The sequence below is a fragment of the Phacochoerus africanus genome, chromosome 3 (assembly GCF_016906955.1).
Source record: "Phacochoerus africanus isolate WHEZ1 chromosome 3, ROS_Pafr_v1, whole genome shotgun sequence".
NCBI classification, from domain to species: domain Eukaryota; kingdom Metazoa; phylum Chordata; class Mammalia; order Artiodactyla; family Suidae; genus Phacochoerus; species Phacochoerus africanus.
Window position 1 is genome coordinate 111592610 of NC_062546.1, and position 20243 is coordinate 111612852.

General features: G+C 39.2%; 1 protein-coding gene across 2 annotated transcripts in view; it reads right to left on the reverse strand.

The window, feature by feature from the left end:
- Window positions 1-848: 848 nt before the first annotated feature.
- CFAP97 (cilia and flagella associated protein 97) overlaps window positions 849-20243 on the reverse strand; it is a 48861-nt gene continuing 29466 nt past the window's right edge. For both annotated transcript variants that reach the window (XM_047772349.1, XM_047772350.1), the window contains exons 4-5: window positions 4335-4485; window positions 849-2049 (exon numbers count right to left, since the gene is read on the reverse strand). In XM_047772349.1, the coding sequence (XP_047628305.1) occupies window positions 1922-2049; window positions 4335-4485 (279 nt within the window). In that variant the 3' untranslated portion in view covers window positions 849-1921. The remainder of the gene's footprint in view (window positions 2050-4334; window positions 4486-20243) is intronic.

Consider the following 20243-nt stretch of genomic DNA (forward strand, 5'->3'; position numbering starts at 1 on the left):
TAAAAATCAATTTTTAAAAACTGGTTCACTATTAGGCAAATATATTCAAATGCTGAACCTACTCTTATCACTCCTTAAAGATAGGTTGTTATAGGTTGTTATGCAAACATTAAAAGTTGCAATAACAAAACAAAACCTTGGTTTAGTATTAAGTTTATAATATAAAGCAGAACAGTAGTAATGTAAAAATCTGTTCACCAGCACAGAATATCAAATAACAATGAACGAACATTATAGTTCAAAGAAAGCAGCAGAAAAATTTCAGTCAGGCCATGTTCACACGAATTTTTTAACCTCATCCTTTTCAGGCTTCACATGCCCTGTCCTAAGCAAAGTTTGTCAATACAAACTACGAACAAGAAATTCTGAATCAGTTTTTAGTAAAATGCGGTTTGGCTTACTAACAAAGGTGTTAGGAAACGTAAGTTCAGTGTACAGGCAACAGAGCTTGAGTTAACTTGGAAAACCAACAAATCTTACTGGGCTACAGATCCAAAATTCACACTAAAAAAGGGAAAGATTTGGCATTTAATATAGAAACTTTCTAACACATTCTAAGGTATACAGAAAAGGCCAATAGTGAAAACAGTGATAACTTGGACAGCAGAAGCTACATGACCAAGATATACTTCCTTACACAACGTAATAGCCTAGAGATTGACAGAAAAATATTCTAATTTTAAAAGTCAACTATATTATACCCTATTTGCTATTACTAATTACATTAAATTACCAGGACTTCAAAAGTAGGACTGGCAAAAATGATACTTCCAGGATTCAACCCAAAAGACCAAACCAAAACAAAGGAAGAAAATTAGCTGACATTTAAAGTAGCCTCAACAAATTGGTGATTTTTTTCCCCTTTATTGTTCATATTTTAGTTTTATTTTTCAGCCCTTAAAAACACTAGCTGGAATTTTTAAAGCTGTGAGACAATGCATGTCTTTTCTCATTTTTCTTCTCACTTAAAACAAGAAACACCAAATTTAACACAATCTGTTCACAGCATCACTCAAACACTGTTCTAACAACTCAGGATTTGCTTCTTGGCTCTTCAAACTGGTGGTGCTATTTTGCTAATTCAACAAATACTTGCTTCCGCTTATGATGAGTTGGTCTTTGAACAAGCTAGTCACAATGCAGTAGACTGTAGCTCTAAAGAAACCTAATTCCTCAGAATTATTAACAGTACTTCCCCCGAATGTATAAAAAACATGAAAGAGGAGCTTCTAAGCTGAACTTTCTAATACAGTTAGAAATGGTTTGGAATGGGTGATAAAGGGTTTAAGATCTAACTCAGTGCACTAGAGGAGTAGTAGAGACCTCTGGTGAATCACAAGGATGCTCCAAGCCAAGCTTCTCTCAATTTGCTCATCAAATCTAAATGAGCTCCACCAATGAAAACAAATTTCAAGATTTGTTTCATTATATGCAAGTGTAACTATCTTACAATGAAGTTATAAGTCACACCACCCAAGTTCTGAAGCAAACAGGAAACAAAGTCAGGAGCTATGCCCATGGTATAAAGCTTATAAGAAATGAAAAAAAACCAAAAAAACACATTAAACAAGACCTATATAGCTAACACCTCAGGTCCAACGTGGAATGATACTGTCACAACTCTTTTGCCTGTCTGACAGCTGAACCTGTTTCTATGTTGAGAAAATACACATGCATGCTACCATTTCTCTATGAAATACATGTCTCCATATATAAACACCTTCTCACAGGAAACACTGATTTTATATTAAATTGTCTTTCTGAAAGCAATGTTGCATTGAATTACAATAAATTACGAGTCATTGTTATACACTTTAAATTGATGAAAACAGTATTATAGATTTTTACACAGAGAATTATGGTAATATGCAAGAGCACTTCAGTAAGAATTGGATGAACAATGTTTAAAGTAAAAAGAGTTTTATAACCAAGCTGTACGGACATTAGGGGGCTTAGGTCTTAGCAAATGGCCGCTGGATGTGTCAAAAGCTGATCGCTCACTCTTACAACTGAGACCACTGGTAGCACTGGATGTCCTGGAAGCATCTCCTGAAAATATAACAATGAGAAACTGAATTTTTTAAACTAAATATGTAAATCATCATCTGATAAACTTCCTCTCCTAATTTGAAGCCCAGAATAAAATTTTCTTCTTGTCTCACATGTATTTTTAATATTTTAATTTGATTCTCAATCAGGAATGCATTTCAGAATTCCCCATTGAACTTAAAAATGTAACAAACATGCCCAAATTCCATGCCAGAGCATTTTGATTCAATAGGTTTGGGATGAGAATAAACGTTTTTAAAAGCTTCTCAGGAGTTCCCTTCATGGCTCAGCGGTTAACGAAACCAACTAGGATTCATGAGGATGCAGGTTCGATCCCTGGCCTCGCTCAGTGGGTTAGGGATCCCGTGTTGCCATGAGCTGTGGTGTAGGTCACAGATGTGGCTTGGATCCCAAGTTGCTGTGGCTGTGGCATAGGCCGGTGGCTACAGCTCTGATTGGACCCCTAGCCTGGGAACCTCCATATGCTACAGGTGCAGCCCTAAAATAGCAAAAATAAATAAATAAACAAAAACTTCTTAAAGGATTCAACTGGGGGGAAAATCTATATATATAACCGTTTATACATTTATTCAACAAATACCACATTCAAAGGATAATACTAAGTAGGAATTACTGGAACAAGACCCTATCTTAGTCACTAACTATAACAAAGAAATGATGCTTGGAAGATAAATGAATGGAATCACTAATCGTCTGGGTATTTAAGACTCCCATAAGCACTGGCAAGTCGTGGATTACAAGTGGTTCCAACTTTCTCTTAGGATTTGCTTCTATTCTTTATGATTTAAAATGCATGTATGAAGTGGCAGCACAGACTTCTGCACGGGAAAAGGTCTGGCACTTCTGTCTGTCACATACCCTAGCACTAAGCAGTCACTCACACCCTGCATTCTCTGGGTTATGCGGATCATATATTGAGTATTAAGAGGGATTATATCTGATGACTACAGATTGCTAACTTTTGTTTTGGTTACCAATGAGGAAGACAAAGCACATAGAAGGAATGGAACATACTACTAAAAATTCTTAACTGGCTAATGAAAATGTTTTGGCAACTTATTAACAGCATATTTGCTCATTTCTTCCTTTAATAAACATATAAAATTAAAAGTCTCTCCTCCAAGAGACTGCTGATATTTTCAATTGTTTTATTTCCAGGTTTTCTTCCTGTGCTGCCATTATATACTGTAAATGAGACCTGAAATTAAGTGAACTAACACACATAAAACAAAGCATAGCAGTGAACTATAGCAGATTTCACTGCAACATAAAATGCAGAAGCCAAAGTTCCCATTTGGCTGAGTGGTAATGAACCCGAGTAGTATCCCTGAGGATGTGGGTTTGATCCCTGACCTCACTCAGTGGGTTAAAGATCCAGCACTGCCATGAGCTGCAGTGTAGGTCATAGACCTGGTTCAGAACCAGCATGGCTGTGGCTGTGGCAGAGGCCAGCAGCTGCAGCTCGGATTCAACCCTAGCCTGGGAATTTCCATATGCCATGGGTGCAGCCCTAAAAAAAATAAAAGAGGAGTTCCCATTGTGGCTCAGTGGTTAACGAATCCGACTAGGAACCATGAGGTTACAGGTTCGATCCCTGGCCTTGCTCAATGGGTTAAGAATCCGGCGTTGCCGTGAGCTGTGGTATAGGTTGGAGACGTGGGTCGGATCCCGTGCTGCTGTGGCTATGGCGTAGGCTCAGCTGCAGCTCCAATTGGACCCCTAGCCTGGGAACCTCCATATGCCATGGGAGTGGCCCTAGAAAAGGCAAAAAACAAAAACACACACATTAAAAAAAAAAAAAAGAAAGAAAGAAAAAAGAAAAGAAAACGGAGTTCCCGTTGTGGCTCAGTGGTTTAAGAAACCAACAGAATGTCTATAGGGATGTGTGTTCCATCCCTGGCCACGCTCAGTGGGTTAAGGATCTGGTGTTGCACTGGCGTAGGCCTCTACCACAGCTCCAATTTGACCCTTAGCCTGGGAACTTCATATCTTACAGGTGCAGCCATTAAAAAAAATCATAATAATAAAAATTTTAAAAAAAGGAACCTAAGCTAGGAGTTCCCTTGCGGCACAGCAGGTTAAGGATCTGGTGTTGTCACTGCATCCGCTTGGGTCGCTGCTGTGGTGCAGGTTCAATCCCTGGCCAGGGGAATCTCCACATGGCCCAGGTTCGGCCAAAAAAAAAAAAAAAAAAAACTGAAGTTATACATTTTTAAAAGAACAAAGGATACAAACAAGTACAATATAATTTTGACTATGCTTACTTAATGGGCTGTATTGGCCAAGAGTGGACCTCACACGTCTGGAGGCGGGGGAAGAGCTGAGGTAGCCCATGTTGCGGTGATAGTCCATCAGCTGTTCTGAGCGTTTCATACCAACTGTCGGTTTCACAGCTTCAAGCCTTTTCAATAAAGCCTTCATTTAAAGACAATCAATTTAAAAGCCAATGTTAGATATGGAGCAATAGTTTTTAAACAGGCAAATACATTCTAGAACCTGAAATTCACAAAATAAAGTAGAAAAGCCTTTAAATCACTGAGAAAAAATACTTCAAATATTGTACTTTCAGGAAAATCTAAGGGTTTTTACCCATTCTGTAGCTGAGCTAAACCACTATGATTTTAACAACTGATTGTAGGCACAGTTCTCTTGTATATCAAGTTACAAATCTTATGAAAGGGGCTGTAAGCTGAAATACATTAAACCTGATTTTCTCACAGGAATGACATAATGGGAGTAATAATGCTAAGAGCCTAGTGCTCAACCCTAGAAATGACTGTGAATCTATCTAAGCAACTCTAAGTTCTACAGATGCTTACAGAGAAGTGACTATCAACCTGTTTATTTTCCAGTGGTAACTCAAGGGCTCCTATACTGTGAGGAAAGGCCAAGTGGGCTGGGCTCTCAGGTCTCCAACTCCTAATTCCTATTGGCCCATCTATGCTTTCAGTACTGCTTTTTTTTCTTTCAATTATTGGCCACCCTGTGGCACATGGAGCTCTCGGGCCAGGGATCAGTTCTAAGCCATAGTTACAACCTAAGCCACAGCTGTGACAATGCTGGATCCTTAACCCATTGTGCCGGGCTGGAGATAGAACTTGCATCCCTGTGCTCCCAAGATGTCATTGATCCCACTGTGCCACAGTGGGAGCCCCTGAACTGTTTTATAAATTGAAGATCCTTCATAAAATTTAGTTTGGGGAGTTCCCTTCATGGCTCTGTGGTTACGGAACCTGACTAGTATCCATGAGGATGTGGGTTCGACCCCTGGCCTCGTTCAGTGGGTTAAGGATCGGGTGTTGCCATAAGCTGTGGTGTAGGTTGCAGATAAGGCTCAGAATCTGCATTGCTGTGGCTGTGGCGTGCGTAGGCCAGTGGCTATAGCTCTGATTGGACCCCTAGCCTGGGAACCTCCATATGCTGTGAGTGTGGCCCTAAAACTAAGGAAGACAACAAAACAAAACAAAACAAACATAAAATTTTGTTTGGGAAAAATAAATTTTTTTCTCTTAAGAAGTCTGAAAATCGATTCAGGGATTAAGATGGAAGAATAGAAGGACTGGAGCTCAACGTCTCTCCTAAAAACAACAAAATTTAAAACTAAATGCTGAGCAATCTTCAACCAAAGGGACGGGAAACCTTAAAAAAGATATCCTACTCCAGAAGACAAAGAGGAGGCCACATCAAGAGTTAGGAGGGGTGATTACATGATATAAGCAACCCCAAACCTCCAGGGTGGGAAACCCCACAGACTGGAAACTAACTGGTTCACAGAGACTCAACTACAGGAGTGAAAGTTCTGAGCCACACATCAAACTCCCATGTGCGGCAATCTGGCACTGGGAGAAAGAGCCCCCAGAACATCTGGCACTGAAGGCCAGTGGGGCTTGTGCGCAGGAGCTCCACAGGACTGGGGGAAACGGAGGCTGCGTTCTCAAAAGGCGCACACAGACTTTCATGTGCACTGGGTCCCAGGGCAAAGCAGTCTCCATAGGAATCTGGTTCAGACCTGACTGCAGTTCTTGGAGGACATCCTGGGAAAACAAGGGTGAATGTGGCTTGTGTGGGGGAAGGACATTGGAAGCAAAGCCCTCAGGAATATTCAGCAGCCTGCCTTTTTCTGGAGGTGGCCATTTTGGGAAAATCTGGCCCCACCCATCAGCTCTGAAAAGTCCCAGGCCAACCAACAATCCAGGAGGGAACACAGCCCTGCCCATTAGTAAACAGGATGTCTAAAGACCCCCCAGGCACGCAGCCACCTCAAATCCCAAACTGAGACAGAGCCCCACCCACCAGAGGGATAGGAATCAGCTCCACCTACCAGTAGGCAGGCATCAGTCCCTCCCATCAGGAAGACTACAGCAGGCCCCCTACCAACTTCAGTGACAAGGGGGGCAGACACCAGAAGTAAGAGAGGCTACAACTCTATTATCTGAAAAACGGACACCACACCAAACCTAGAAAAAAATGAAAAGACAGAGAACTATAACTCAGATGAGGGAGAAAGAAAAAAACCCTAGAAAATCAGCTAAGTGATCAGGAGATTCCCAGCCTCCAGGAAAAAGACTTTAGACTGCTGATGCTGAAGATGATGCAAGACATTGGAAATAAACTAGAGGCAAAGATGGATAACTTACAGTAAACACCCAGCAAAGACATACATATATCTTTATAAAACTTAAAAAAGAAGAGATGCAAAATACAATAACTGAAATAAAAAATTCACTAGAAGCAGCCGACCGCAGAATATAGGAGGTGGAAGAACGAATAAGAGAGATGGAGGACAGATTAGTGGAAATCACAGATGTGGAACAAAAAGAGAAAAAAGATTGAAAACAAATGAAGAGAGTCTCAGAGAACTCTGGGACAACGTTAAACACACCAACATCTATATCATAGGGGTGCTAGAAGGAGAAGAGAGAGAGAAGGAGACAGAAAAAACACTCGAAGAGACAGTAGTTGAAAACGTCCCTAACATGGGAAAGGGGCCACTCGCTCGAATCCAGGACATGCAACAAGTACCATAAAAAATAAACCCAAGGAGGAACACCCCGAGACATACATTAATCAAACTAACCAAAATTAAAGACAAAGAGAAAATACTGAAAGCAGCTAGCGAAAAGAAACAAATAACATACAATGGAATCCCGCTAAGATTCTCGGCAGATGTTTCAGCAGAAACTCTGCAGGCCAGAAGGGAGTGGCATGATACACATTACGTGATGAAAGGAAAAAACCTCCAACCAAGATTACTGGACCCAGCAAGGCTCTCATTCAGATTGGAAGGAGAAATCAAAAGCTTCACAGATAAGCAAAAGCTAAGAGAATTCAGCAACACTAAACCAGCTTTACAACAAATACTAAAGGAACTTCTCTAGGCAGAAAAGAAAAGGCTGCAACCAGAAACAAAAATACCACAAATGATGAGGCTCACCAGTAAAGGTATATATACATTAAAGATACAATATCATTCACATACAATTATGCCACCAAAATCAGAAATTTTGAGAAGAGGAGGGTACAAATGCAGGACACTGGAGAGGCACTTGCAATTAAGAGACCAACAACTTAAAACAATCTCATATATATATAAATGCTTATATCAAAACTTCAGAATAATGGCAAACCAAAAATCTACAATTAAAACACAAACAAACAAGAAAAATCAACTCAAATACAACACTAAAGATAGTCATCAAACCAGAAGAAGAGAGAACAAGAAAAGAAGGGAAGAAAAAAGAGCAACACAAACAAATCCAAAGCAATTAATAAAATGGAAATAAGAACATACATGTCAATAATTACCTTACATGTTAATGGAATAAACGCCCCAACCAAAAGACATAGACTGGCTGAATGGATACAAAAACAAGCCCCATAAATATGCTGTCTTCAAGAGACCCATTTCACTTCTAGGGACACATACAAATCGAAAGTGAGAGGATGGAAGAAAATATTCCATGCAAACGGGAATCAAAAGAAACCTGGAGTAGGACTCCTCATAACAGACAAAATAGACTTTAAAATGAAGAATATTTTAAGGGACAAGGAAGGTCACTACATAATGATCAAAAGATCACTCTAAGAAGAAGATATAAGAACTGTAAATATCTACGCACCCAACATAGGTTCATCACAATCTATAAGGCAACTGCTAACAACCTTAAAAGGAGAAATCAGCAATAACAAAATCATAGTGGGGGACTTTAACACCCCACTTACAGCAATGGACAGATCATCCAGACTGAAAATCAATAAGGAAACAAAGGCCCTGAATGAAGCATTAGACCGGATGGACTTCATAGATATTTATAGGACATTTCATCCAAAAGCAACAGAATACACATTCTTCCCAAGTGCACATGGAACATTCTCTAAGGTTGATCACATCCTGGGCTGCAAATCCAACCTCGGTAACTTTAAGAAAATTGAAATCACATTGAGCATCTTTTCCGACCACAACGCTGTACGACTGGAAATCAACAACAAGAAGAAAACTGCAAAAAACACAAACACATGGAGACTAAACAACATGCTACTAAACAACCAATGGATCACTGAAGAAATCAAAGAGGAAATTAAAAAATACCTAGAAGCAAATGACAACAAAGACACAACACTCCAAAACCTATGAGATGCAGCAAAAGCCATTCTAAGAGGAAAGTTTATAGCAATACAAGCCCACCTCAGGAAACAAGAAAAAACTCAAATAAACAAGCTAACTTTACATCTAAAGCAGCTCAAGAGAGAAGAACAGACAAGACCTAAAGTTAGCAGAAGGAAAGAAATCATAAAGATCAGAGCAGAAATCAATGAAATAGAAACAAAGAAAACCATAGAAAAGATCAATGAAGCGAAAGCTGGTTCTTTGAAAAGATCAACAAAATTGACAAACCCTTAGCCAGACTTATCAAGCAAAAAAGAGAGGACTCAAATCAATAAAAACAGAAACGAAAAAGGAGAAGTAACAACAGACACCACAGAAATACAAAGGATCATCAGAGACTACTATATGCAACTAGATGCCAATAAAACGGAAAACCCAGAAGAAATGGACAAATTCTTAGAAAAGTGCAATCTTCCAAGACTAAACCAAGAAGAAATAGAAAAGATGAACGGACCAATCACAAGTACTGAAATTGCAACTGTGATTAAAAAACTTCCAACAAACAAAAGTCCAGGACCAGATGCTTCACAGGCAAATTCTACCAAACATTTAGAGAAGAGCTAATACCTCTTCTTCTGAAACTATTTCAAAAAACTGCAGAGGAAGAGATACTCCCAAACTCATTCTATGAGGCCACCATCACCCTGATACCAAAACCAGACAAAGATTCCACAACAAAAGAAAACTACAGGCCAATTTCACTGATGAACATCGATGCAAAAATCCTCAACAAAATACTAGCAAACTGCAGCCAACAATACATTAAAAGGATTGTACATCATGATCAAGTAGGATTTATCCCAGGGATGCAAGGGTTTTTCAATACCTGCAAATCCATCAGTGTGATATACCACATTAACAAACTGAAGAATAAAAACCATATGATCCTCTCAGTAGACGCAGAAAAGGCTTTTGACAAAATCCAACACCCATTCTGATAAAAACCCTTCAGAAAGTGGGCACAGAGGGAACCTACCTCAACATAATAAAGGCCACATATGACAAACCCACAGCGAACATCATTCTCAATGGTGAAAAGCCAAAAGAATTCCCACTGAGATCAGGACCAAGACTAGGATGTCCACTTTTGCCACTACTCTTCAACATAGTTCTGGAAGTCCTAGCCACAGCAATCAGAGAAGTAAAAGAAATAAAAGGAATCCAAATTGGAAAGGAAGAAGTAAAAGTATCACTATTTGCAGATGACATGATACTATACCTAGAGAATCCTAAAGATTCTACCAGAAAACTGTTAAGAGCTCATCCACGAATTTGGCAAAGTCGCAGGATACAAAATCAATACACAGAAATCGACGGCATTTCTATACACTAACAATGAAAGAGCAGAAAGAGAAATTAGGGAACCAATCCCATTTACCATTGCACCCAAAGAATAAAATACCTAGGAGTAAACCTACCTAAAGAGACAAAAGACCTGTACTCTGAAAACTATAAGCCACTGATGAAAGAAATCAAAGATGACACAAATCGATGGAAAGATATACCATGCTCTTGGATTGGAAGAGTTCATATTATCAAAATGACTATACTACCTAAGGCAATGTACAGATTCAATGCAATCCCTATCAAATTACCAAGGACATTTTTCACAGAACTCGAACAAACTATCTTAAAGTTTGTTTGGAAGCACAAAAGACCCAGCATAGCCAAAGACATCCTGAAAAAGAAAAAGGGAGCTGGAGGAATCAGGCTCCATGACTTCAGACTAGACTACAAAGCAACAATCATCAAAACCGTGTGGTACTGGCACAAAGACAGAAACAGAGATCAGTGGATCAGGATAGAAAGCCCAGAATTCAACCCACGCACCTACGGCCAACTAATCTATGACAAAGGAGGCAAGGATATACAATGGAGAAAGGACAACTTGTTCAATAAGTGGTGCTGGGAAAACTGGACAGCCACATGGAAAAGAATGAAAACACTTCCTAACACCATCCACAAAAATAAACTCAAAATGGATTCAAGACCTACATATAAGACCAGACACTATCAAACTCCTAGAGGAAAACATAGGCCAAACACTCTCTGACATAAACGACAGCAACATCTTTTCAGATCCACCTATCAGAGTATTGACAACAAAAACAAAAATAAACAAATGGGACCTAATCAAACTTCAAAGTTTCTGCACAGCAAAGGGAACCCTAAACAAAATGAAAAGACAACCCACAGAATGGGAGAAAATCTTTGCAAATGAATCAACTGACAAGAGATTAATCTCCAAAATTTATAAACACCTCCTACCACTCAATACCAAAAAAACAAACAACCCCATCCAAAAATGGGCAGAAGATCTAAACAGACAGTTCTCCAAAGAAGACATACGGATGGCCAAAAAACACATGAAAAGATGTTCAACATCACTCATCATTAGAGAAATGCAAATCAAAACCATTGTGAGATACCACCTTACACCAGCCAGAATGGCCATCATCCAAAAGTCTACAAACAAGAAGTGCCGGAGAGGGGGTGGAGAAAAAGGAACCCTAGTACACCCTTGGTGGGATTGTACATTGGTGCAACCACTGTGGAAAACAGTATGGAGATGCCTCAGACAACTAGACATAGAACTACCATTTGATCCAGCAATCCCACTCCTGGGCATCTCCCCAGAGAAAACCACGACTCGCAAAGACACATGTACTCCAATGTTCACTGCAGCACTATTTGCAATAGCCAAGACATGGAAACAACCTAAATGTCCATCGACAGAAGAGTGGATCAAGAAGACGTGGTCCATATACACAATGGAATATTACTCAGCCATTAAAAGGAACAAAATACCGCCATTTTTATCAACATGGATGGACCTAGAAACTATCATGCTAAGTGAAGTCAGCCAGACAATGAGACACCAACATCCAATGCTTTCACTGACATGTGGAATCTGAAAAAGGACAGAATGAACTTCTCTGCAGAATAGATACTGACTCACAGACTTTGAAAAACTTATGGTTTCCAAAGGAGACAGTTTGGAGGGTGAGGGGATGCTTGGGGTTGTGGGATGGAAATCCTGTGAAAGTGGATTGTGATGATCATTGTACAACTATAAATGTAATAAATTCATTGAGTAATAAAAAAAAGAAAAGAAGTCTGAAAATCAACTACTATAGAACACAAAAAGTTTTAAAAGAGGTATATAAACCAACTAGCCAAGGCAACATAGTATCTAATACATGGTATCTGCAGTAATATGATTCATTAACAGACTAATGTAGACAATTCCTAATTTATCTCATAATCCTTTCTTCATAAATCAGGTGAAAGAGTTTTTGCTTTATTTTCACAGACTTCAGTGAGAAAAGAATGTTTAAGTAGAGAAATGGACTGGGGAATTGATCCATGATTGTGTTTTATTATTTTTTTTCTTGTCTTTTTTTTCTTTCTTTTTTTTTTTAAGGCTGCATCCATGGCATATGGACCCAGGTGAGGGGTCTAATCGGAGCTGTAGCCACCAGCCTATGCCTGAGCCACAGCAACTTGGGATCCGAGCCGTGTCTGCGACCTACACCACAGCTCACGGTAACGCCATGAGATCCTTAATCCACTGAGAGAGGCCGGGCTCGAACCTGCAACCTCATGCTTCCTAGTCAGATTTGTTAACCACTAAACCATGACGGGAACTCCTTATTATTTTCTTTATTGTTTTGAACTTTCTCAGCAGCAAACTAATTTTTTTTTTTTTTGCCACAAGTGGAAGTTCTTGGGCCAGGGATTGAACCTGTGGCACAGCAGCGACCCAAGCCATAGTAGTCACAATGGGAATTCCAGCAAGCTGAGTTTTATTTGAGAAGAGAACACTGTTCCGTACTAAGATTTGCATTAAAAAAAAATCAGCCTCATGAGTTCAGACACAGGACAAGTTTTCTCTGTACAATCTTTTCCAACTCAGTCTTCTTTTATTGTGGTAAAATCCACCTAAAATTGACCATGCTTAGACATACAGTTCAGGGCCTTCAGTACACTCACTATCTCCAGAACTTGTTCTCAACTGTTATCAGCCCCACTCCTGCCCTGCTGTTCTGAGGCTCATTATCAGTGATCCTGAGCCATTCCAGAGAAGGAACAGATGGTAGGAGAATAAGCTAAAGAATTCACTGAAGAGCTGTCAAGGAAAGGAGGACAGGGGCTGCAGAATGAAGGGCACCTGCAGATAAGCAGCAGGAGTGCAGGAAGGAGGAGGCAGACCCACCAAGAGGACTCAGCCTGCCAGCTCATCCTCATGCAGGAAACGCCCTTCCTCAGACGGTTGCCTTCAAAAGAAGGAAAGAGTCAACTCCTCAGTGAAGTATTCTCCAACTACAGTAATGGAGCCTTTTGCTGAGCTCAGACTCAGGATCCATGTGACTGTAAAGTCTATGGTCTTTCCATCATAACATATTCTCTCTCTCTTTGTAGACAGAGAAACTATATATAATTTAGGTGCCAAAACCTATTAATAATATATTTTTCTGGAGTTCTGAGTCATGGCTCAGCAAGTTAAGAACCCAACTAGTATCCATGAGGATGCAGGTTCGATTCCTGGCCTCACTCAGTGGGTTATAGATCCAGAGTTGCTGTGAGCTATGGTGTGGGTTGCAAACGTGGCTTGGATCTGGTGTTGCTGCATCTGCGGTATAGGCCTGTAGCTGCAGCTCTGACTGGACCCCTAGCCTGGGAACTTCCATATCCCACAGGTTTGGCCCTTAAAAAAAAAAAAAAAAAGGAATATATCTTCTCTACCTGCAGATTACACCTGAATAAGAAACTTCCTATGTATTATGTCATCAACAATTTTTACTAAGAGCAACATTTGCTGTTTTATATGATTATCCTATTAACTACCACTGAGCTATGCATGGTGGAATGGACAGGACAGAAAACTCGGTATTTTCAGTTACCTACTAATTTTGTTTTTGGACTGGTAGAAGATTCAATGTTTTTTAGATAAGCTGTATTTTAGATAAATTAGCAGTTGTATGTGTATTTTTCCCTTCTATAAACATAAAAAAACCCCACCATCATACTTATTTATCAAATATAAAACATGATCAAAATTAATTTCAAAATAATCTGACAATACAGCAAAAAGGTAATAAACCCATTCTGTAGTCCTGATATATCACTTATCAAGTTTACATGCAGGAACTTGGGAAATAAGACAGCGATGATTTGGTTCAGCTGTCCAAATCACATGAAAACATGTCATTATCTGTGTGTTATATGAACATAAGAAACTAAGCAAAAGCTAAAGGAATGAGGAGTTCCTGCCATAGCACAGTGGGTTAAGAATCTGACTGCAGATGTGTGGGTTTGATTCCTGGCCAAGCACAGTGGGTTAAAAGATCTGGCACTGCTGCAGCTATGGCATATTAAAAAAAAAAAAAAAAAAGATGAAGAAGAAAAAGAAAAAAAAAGAAAAAGGAATGATTTCAGATAGAAACAGCTCTTACTGGGCGTTCCTGTAGTTGCTCAACAGAAATGAATCTGACCAGGAACCATGAGGTTGCGGGTTCGATGCCTGGCCTTGCTCAGTGGGTTAAGGATCTGGTGTTGCCATGAGCTGTGGTGTAGGTCACAGATGCAGCTTGGATCTGGCATTGCTGTGGCTGGCAGCTACTGCTCTGATTCAACCCCTAGCCTGGGGACTTTGATATGCTGTGGGTGCAGCCCTAAAAAGAAAAAAAAAAGAAAGAAAGAAAGAAAGAAAGCAAAAAAAAGAAATAGCTCTTACTTACAGAAACACTTATCAAAAGATCAAGTATTAATTACAGTGTAAAAAACCCTAAAATTGAAAGTATCTACTTTTCAATCAAGTCACTAATTTAGAAGTCCTGAGTAAAACTTTTAACAGGTTAGGAGTCCCTGTCATGGTGCAGCAGAAACAAATCCAACCAGGAACCATGAGGTTGCAGGTTTGATCCCTGGCCCCGCTCAGTGGGTAAAGTATCCCATGTTGCCATGGGCTGTGGTGTAGGCTAGCAGCGGTAGCTCAGATTTGACCCCTAGCCTGGGAACCTCCATATGCCGCGGGTGCGGCCCTAAAAAGCAAAAATAAATAAAATGACGGGTCAAAGTTCTGTAACACTCATTAATTGAGTGACAGAAATTATAAGTTATCTAGGAGTTCCAGCTCAGGCGCAGTGGTTAACAAATCCGACTAGGAACCATGAGGTTGCGGGTTTGATCCATGGCCTTGCTCAGTGGGTTAGGGATCCGGCGTTGCCATGAGCTGTGGTGTAGGTCGCAGACGTGGCTCGGATCCCGCATTGCTGTGGCTCTGGCGTAGGCCGGTGGCTACAGGCTCCGATTAGACCCCTAGCCTGGGAACCTCCATATGCCACAGGAGTGGCCCTAGAAAAGGCAAAAAGACAAAAAAAAAATATATAAGTTATCTATCCAGAGAGACCTGGATTTAAACCTTGGCTCTGCCATTGTGTGACCTTGGTCAAATGACTCAATGGAGATATTAACAATGAAGTAAAACTCAAAGAGTCAGTTTTGAGTAGTAAGGCATATAAAATGCTCAGAACAGTGCCCAACATATAATATGGACTTATTAAGTATTAATGTTACCTTAATACCGCTTTAATTATTTTCTAATTGTTTGACACCTAGTACTATCTTCCTAGCTAGGTTATATAGCACATTACAGGGCAGTATTTTATATTTTTTCTTATATTCATTCCAGTTTCTTACATAGCTCATAGCAGACATTAAACAAGCATCTGTTAAATGGATTGAAAAATGGTAAGAATGGGTGTTATATTCCAATTTATGGTTAACAAAATCTTAGAACTGCTACTCAAATCAGACTCTAATAATGAATCCCAACAAAGTTTGTCCAAATATATCTTCTATTTAGGAAGTATCATTCTTTCTGGAAAGAAAATTAACCCAGCCTGAATCTTGTCTGTCTTCTGTGGTAGAAAGATTAAAACCAATGAATGGACAAACAGTGAGTTAAATGATTTCTGCAGTTGTCAGCAGAATAGAATTGCTTTATTGTTTCCAAAGTGAAAAAGCAAAGACTCTGAAGGACATTAAAGAGTAACAAGTGTCCTACAGTCAGGGAAAATCAGGACAATTCTGCACATTTTCTCATAGCTGGAGTCATATTTAGTTATCTTTGATCTATGGACAATAACCAGAGGCGGAAAACCAGAGTGACTGAACTATAAATTATTTCAAGATCTTGGGACAAAGGTACTGATTAATCCAGAGATTGGTAACTCATCAGGTATGAGATTTGCTATAAATCTTCATCTTTGTGACAATTTACCACCCTCTCTTTAATAGTTTTCACATTCTATCTAAAATTACCTCTCTAAACCAGCAAAGAACAGAAGAGGGAGGAAGGATTTTACTTTTCATTTAATGTTTTTAAGAACGGTTTGAATTTTATAAATTTATACATGCATTGCTTTTACTTTAAAAATAATACTTAACATAGGAACTACTGAGTGGAGAGATTATGGTTTATTTTATTCAATTACTCCTCCCACCCACCTTCTTCCACAGCTCAGGACACTGACATACATGCATGTAGGGAATGAGATAATCTCATTTCTTTTGGAGAGTAAGGTGAAACTGTAAATATCCTACTGACCTCTCTTCCTTCTGCTAAGATTATCCTTCCATTCTTTCATAATAACAGAATTCATATTATGTCTAAATGAATATAAGGAGATATGATTTAACAAGAATACTTCAAAATTCATGAATTAAAAAATTTGTCCCTTTCTGAAATCATAAATTTCTAATGTAATTGAGTTTATATGTAGCAAGGACGCCCTCTACTGGATAGAGTTACTTTTTCTTTATTATTTGATTTATTTCCTGTGTGAATGAGAAGGAAAGGTAGTATTTGCTTATTGAAACAAATAATGAAGAGCTCAAACTTCACCAGAAAGACAGATTAACATTATGCTTTCAACCTTAAAGCACAGGACTCAACTGATACAATATCTTGCTCTCCTTTTCTACCTTTTCTGCACAGCACTACTTTGTCCTGAGTTCAACAGCATCTGGATTGCTAAGGAGCTAATGTGGGAGTTCTGGAACAGAACTGCTGTAGTCATCATGCCCACCAGCCATCTGAACTGGCCTCAGGCATTAGAGATGGAGCAAATGAAGGATTATAAATCATAAAAATTATAAAGTAATGGTGGTCCTGATTGTACAGGACATATGACACAAAAGTGCTGTGTATACATGTGTGTTTTGACTGTGAACAGTCTAGCAAACAGGTTGAAAAGTATACCATCTCACACTGAAGAACTATTAGAGACAATGTGGCTCTAACTAAGGGCTTGATAGGTGGCTGGTTATACAATAAATACACAAAAATTTATAGTTCACAAAAGTAACCAGTTAGAAAACATGATGAAAGACTTCACAGACAATAGCATAAAAACACATAGTTTTGAAAACTACAAAACCTTACCAAAGCAGAGTATAAGAAGGCTTGAGTAAATGGAAAGAAAAACCATATTTCTAGATAGGAAGGTAGTATTTTAAGAGTGTCAAATACTCTGCAATGAGAATGTAAATTCAACACAATTCTGACAAAAATTTCTAATCAGAATTTATAAGGAAAAATTTAATCAGTCATTATGAGTATTATTATGAAGAATGCAAAGAAGTAGCCAAGAAAAAATTTTAAAGGTATAATATTAGTTTTATTTTGGTTTAGAGGATAAAGAGTTAAGCATAAATCTGGAAGATTACTTTTCCTTAAGGTAACATAATAAAAATATCTTATAATAGGAGTCCCCATCATGGCACAGTGGAAATGAATCTGACCACAAACCATGAGGTTGCAGGTTCGATCCCTGTCCTTGCTAAGTGGGTTAAGGATCCAGCATTGCCAGGAGCTGTAGTGTAGGTCACAGATGTTGCCAGGCTGTGGTGTAGGTCACAGATGTTGCCATGGCTGTGGTGTAGGCCAGTAGCTGCGGCTCCAATTCAACCCCTAGCTTGGGAACATCCATATGCCACGAGTGCAGCCCTAAAAAGCAAACAAACAAACAAACAAAATTTATAATAAAATTGTTTATTTTCCTGTTTAGCTTTAAGCTACCTTTTTCCACGTCTCATGAACTAAGTTTCTGACTCAGAGCTGCACTATCCAAGGCCACAAACCACATGCAGCTATAGAGCATTTAAAATGTGGCTGGTCTAAACTGCAATGTTCTAAGTAAATATACAACAGATGTCAAAGACCTATTTAGTATTAAAAAAAGTAAAATCCTTCATCATTAATTTAATATTCTTTATATGTTAAAACATAATATTTTTAACTAATTCAGTTAAAAATTATAGCAGAAAAATTTCACATGTTTCTTTGACCTTTCTAATGTGACTACTAGAAAAATTTAAATTATGTATGTGGTCCACATTATATTCTACTGTTCTTGAGGGTAACAAGTCAGATCTTACTCTGAAAGGGAGAAAAATATTGCTCACATATACAAACCACTATACAAAGTAAAAAGAATAAAATAGTGGTAATTTCCCACTGTTTATTAAAATAGCTGAGATGTACAACTGGTATGGGGAATAATAAAAACTGTAAGCAGAAGCTGCTTAATGGTTTGCATCCTTTTCGTATACAAAATGGCCACTAGGCATTAGTGGTTTCAACTTCTCAAAAGTAAACACAGGTTCCTTAAAAACATAAACACAGAATTACTACAAGACTCAGTGATTCCACTCTTAGGTATGTAGCCAAAGGAACTGAGAGCAGGGACCTGAACAGATACTTGAATGTCAGGGTTCCCTACAGCACTATTCACAACAGCCAAAAAGTGGAAAACAACCCAAGTGTCCATCACCAGGCAAATGAACAGTTGAAGTGTGACTCATACATAATAATGGAATATTATTCAGTCACAAAAAGGAATGAAGTTCTGATACAGGCTACAACAAACACAAACCTTGAAAACATGCTAAGTGAAATAACCCAGGAGTTCCCTTCGTGGCGCAGGGGTTAACGAATCCGACTAGGAACCATGAGGTTGCGGGTTCGATCCCTGCTCTTGCTCAGTGGGTTGATGATCCAGCGTTGCCATGAGCTGTGGTGTGGGTTGCAGATGCAGCTCAGATCTTGCGTTGCTGTGGCTCTGGCGTAGGCCGGCGGCTACAGCTCCGATTTGACCCTTAGCCTGGGAACCTCCATATGCCGCTGGAGCGGCCCAAGAAATGGCAAAAAGACAAAAAAAAAAAAAAAGAAATAACCCAGACACAAAATGACAAATATTCTATTATTCCATGTATATGAAATATTTAGAATAAGCATATCATAGAGACAGAAAGTAGATTAGAAGTCAGCAAGGGCTGAGGGGAAGGGGGAAAGGGAGGGTTACTATTCAACAGGTACAGACTTTCTGTACAAGTGACCAAAAGAGTTTTGGAAGTAAGTAGTAGAGATAGTTGTACAACCTTGTGAATGTTATTAATACCACTGAAAGAATCACTTACAGTTAAAATGGAAAATTTTATGATGCATATATTTTATAACTTACAAAGAAATAAATAATATACCAGAACCCATTGAATTTTACACTTTAAATGAGTATGGTATGTGAATTTTATCTCAAAAAAAAAAATCTGTTAAAAATAAAAGTAACCCCAGGAGTTCCTACTGTGGCACAAGGGGATCCATGGTGTCTCTGGAGCACTGACACACAAATTCCACCCATGGCCTGGCAGAGTGGTTTAGGGATCTAGCACTGCCACAGCTGTGGCATGGGTCACAACTGTAGCTTGCATCTCATCCCTGGCCCGGGAACTTCCACATGCTGCAGGGCAGCCAAAAAAGAAAAAAGGGAAAGAAAAAAAAAAAGTAACCCCAAATCTAGGTAATTCAGATAGGATTCTGCCACCTGCTTGTCCTTTAACCTTGAGGAAATTCCTGTGTTGTGCTCAGGGGCTCATTTTCACCTCCATGACCATAGTAACTTATCTCATTAGGTTGTTATGAGGATTAAAAGACCTAAAATTTGTAAAACAGTATGCACTATGTAATTGCTCATTAAATAAAATGGGCTCCAGAGCCATGTGGGAGAGTAAAAATAAGGTAAAACCAGATGTTCATGACATATGCTAATTCCAAATTTTCATAAATCAGGAATGAATCTTGAAATTGCTAGAGTGACGTGCAGAAAGCTCACTACCTACCAACCTCATTTCAACTTGTTTTGTTGTTATCTATTCCCTACTACATGAAGGATAACTCTCTCCAAGGGCTTAAGACTATACTATTTTTTGTAAATTATTATTACCCTGGCTTCCCCTAGTGTTAGTGATTGTAATAAAGAAATTTAGGAGTTCCTGTCGTGGCGCAGTGGTTAACGAATCCGACTAGGAACCATGAGGTTGCGGGTTCAGTCCCTGCCCTTGCTCAGTGGGTTAAAGGATCCAGCATTGCCGTGAGCTGTGGTGTAGGTTGCAGACGCAGCTCGGATCCCGCGTTGCTATGGCTGTGGTGTAGGCCGGCGGC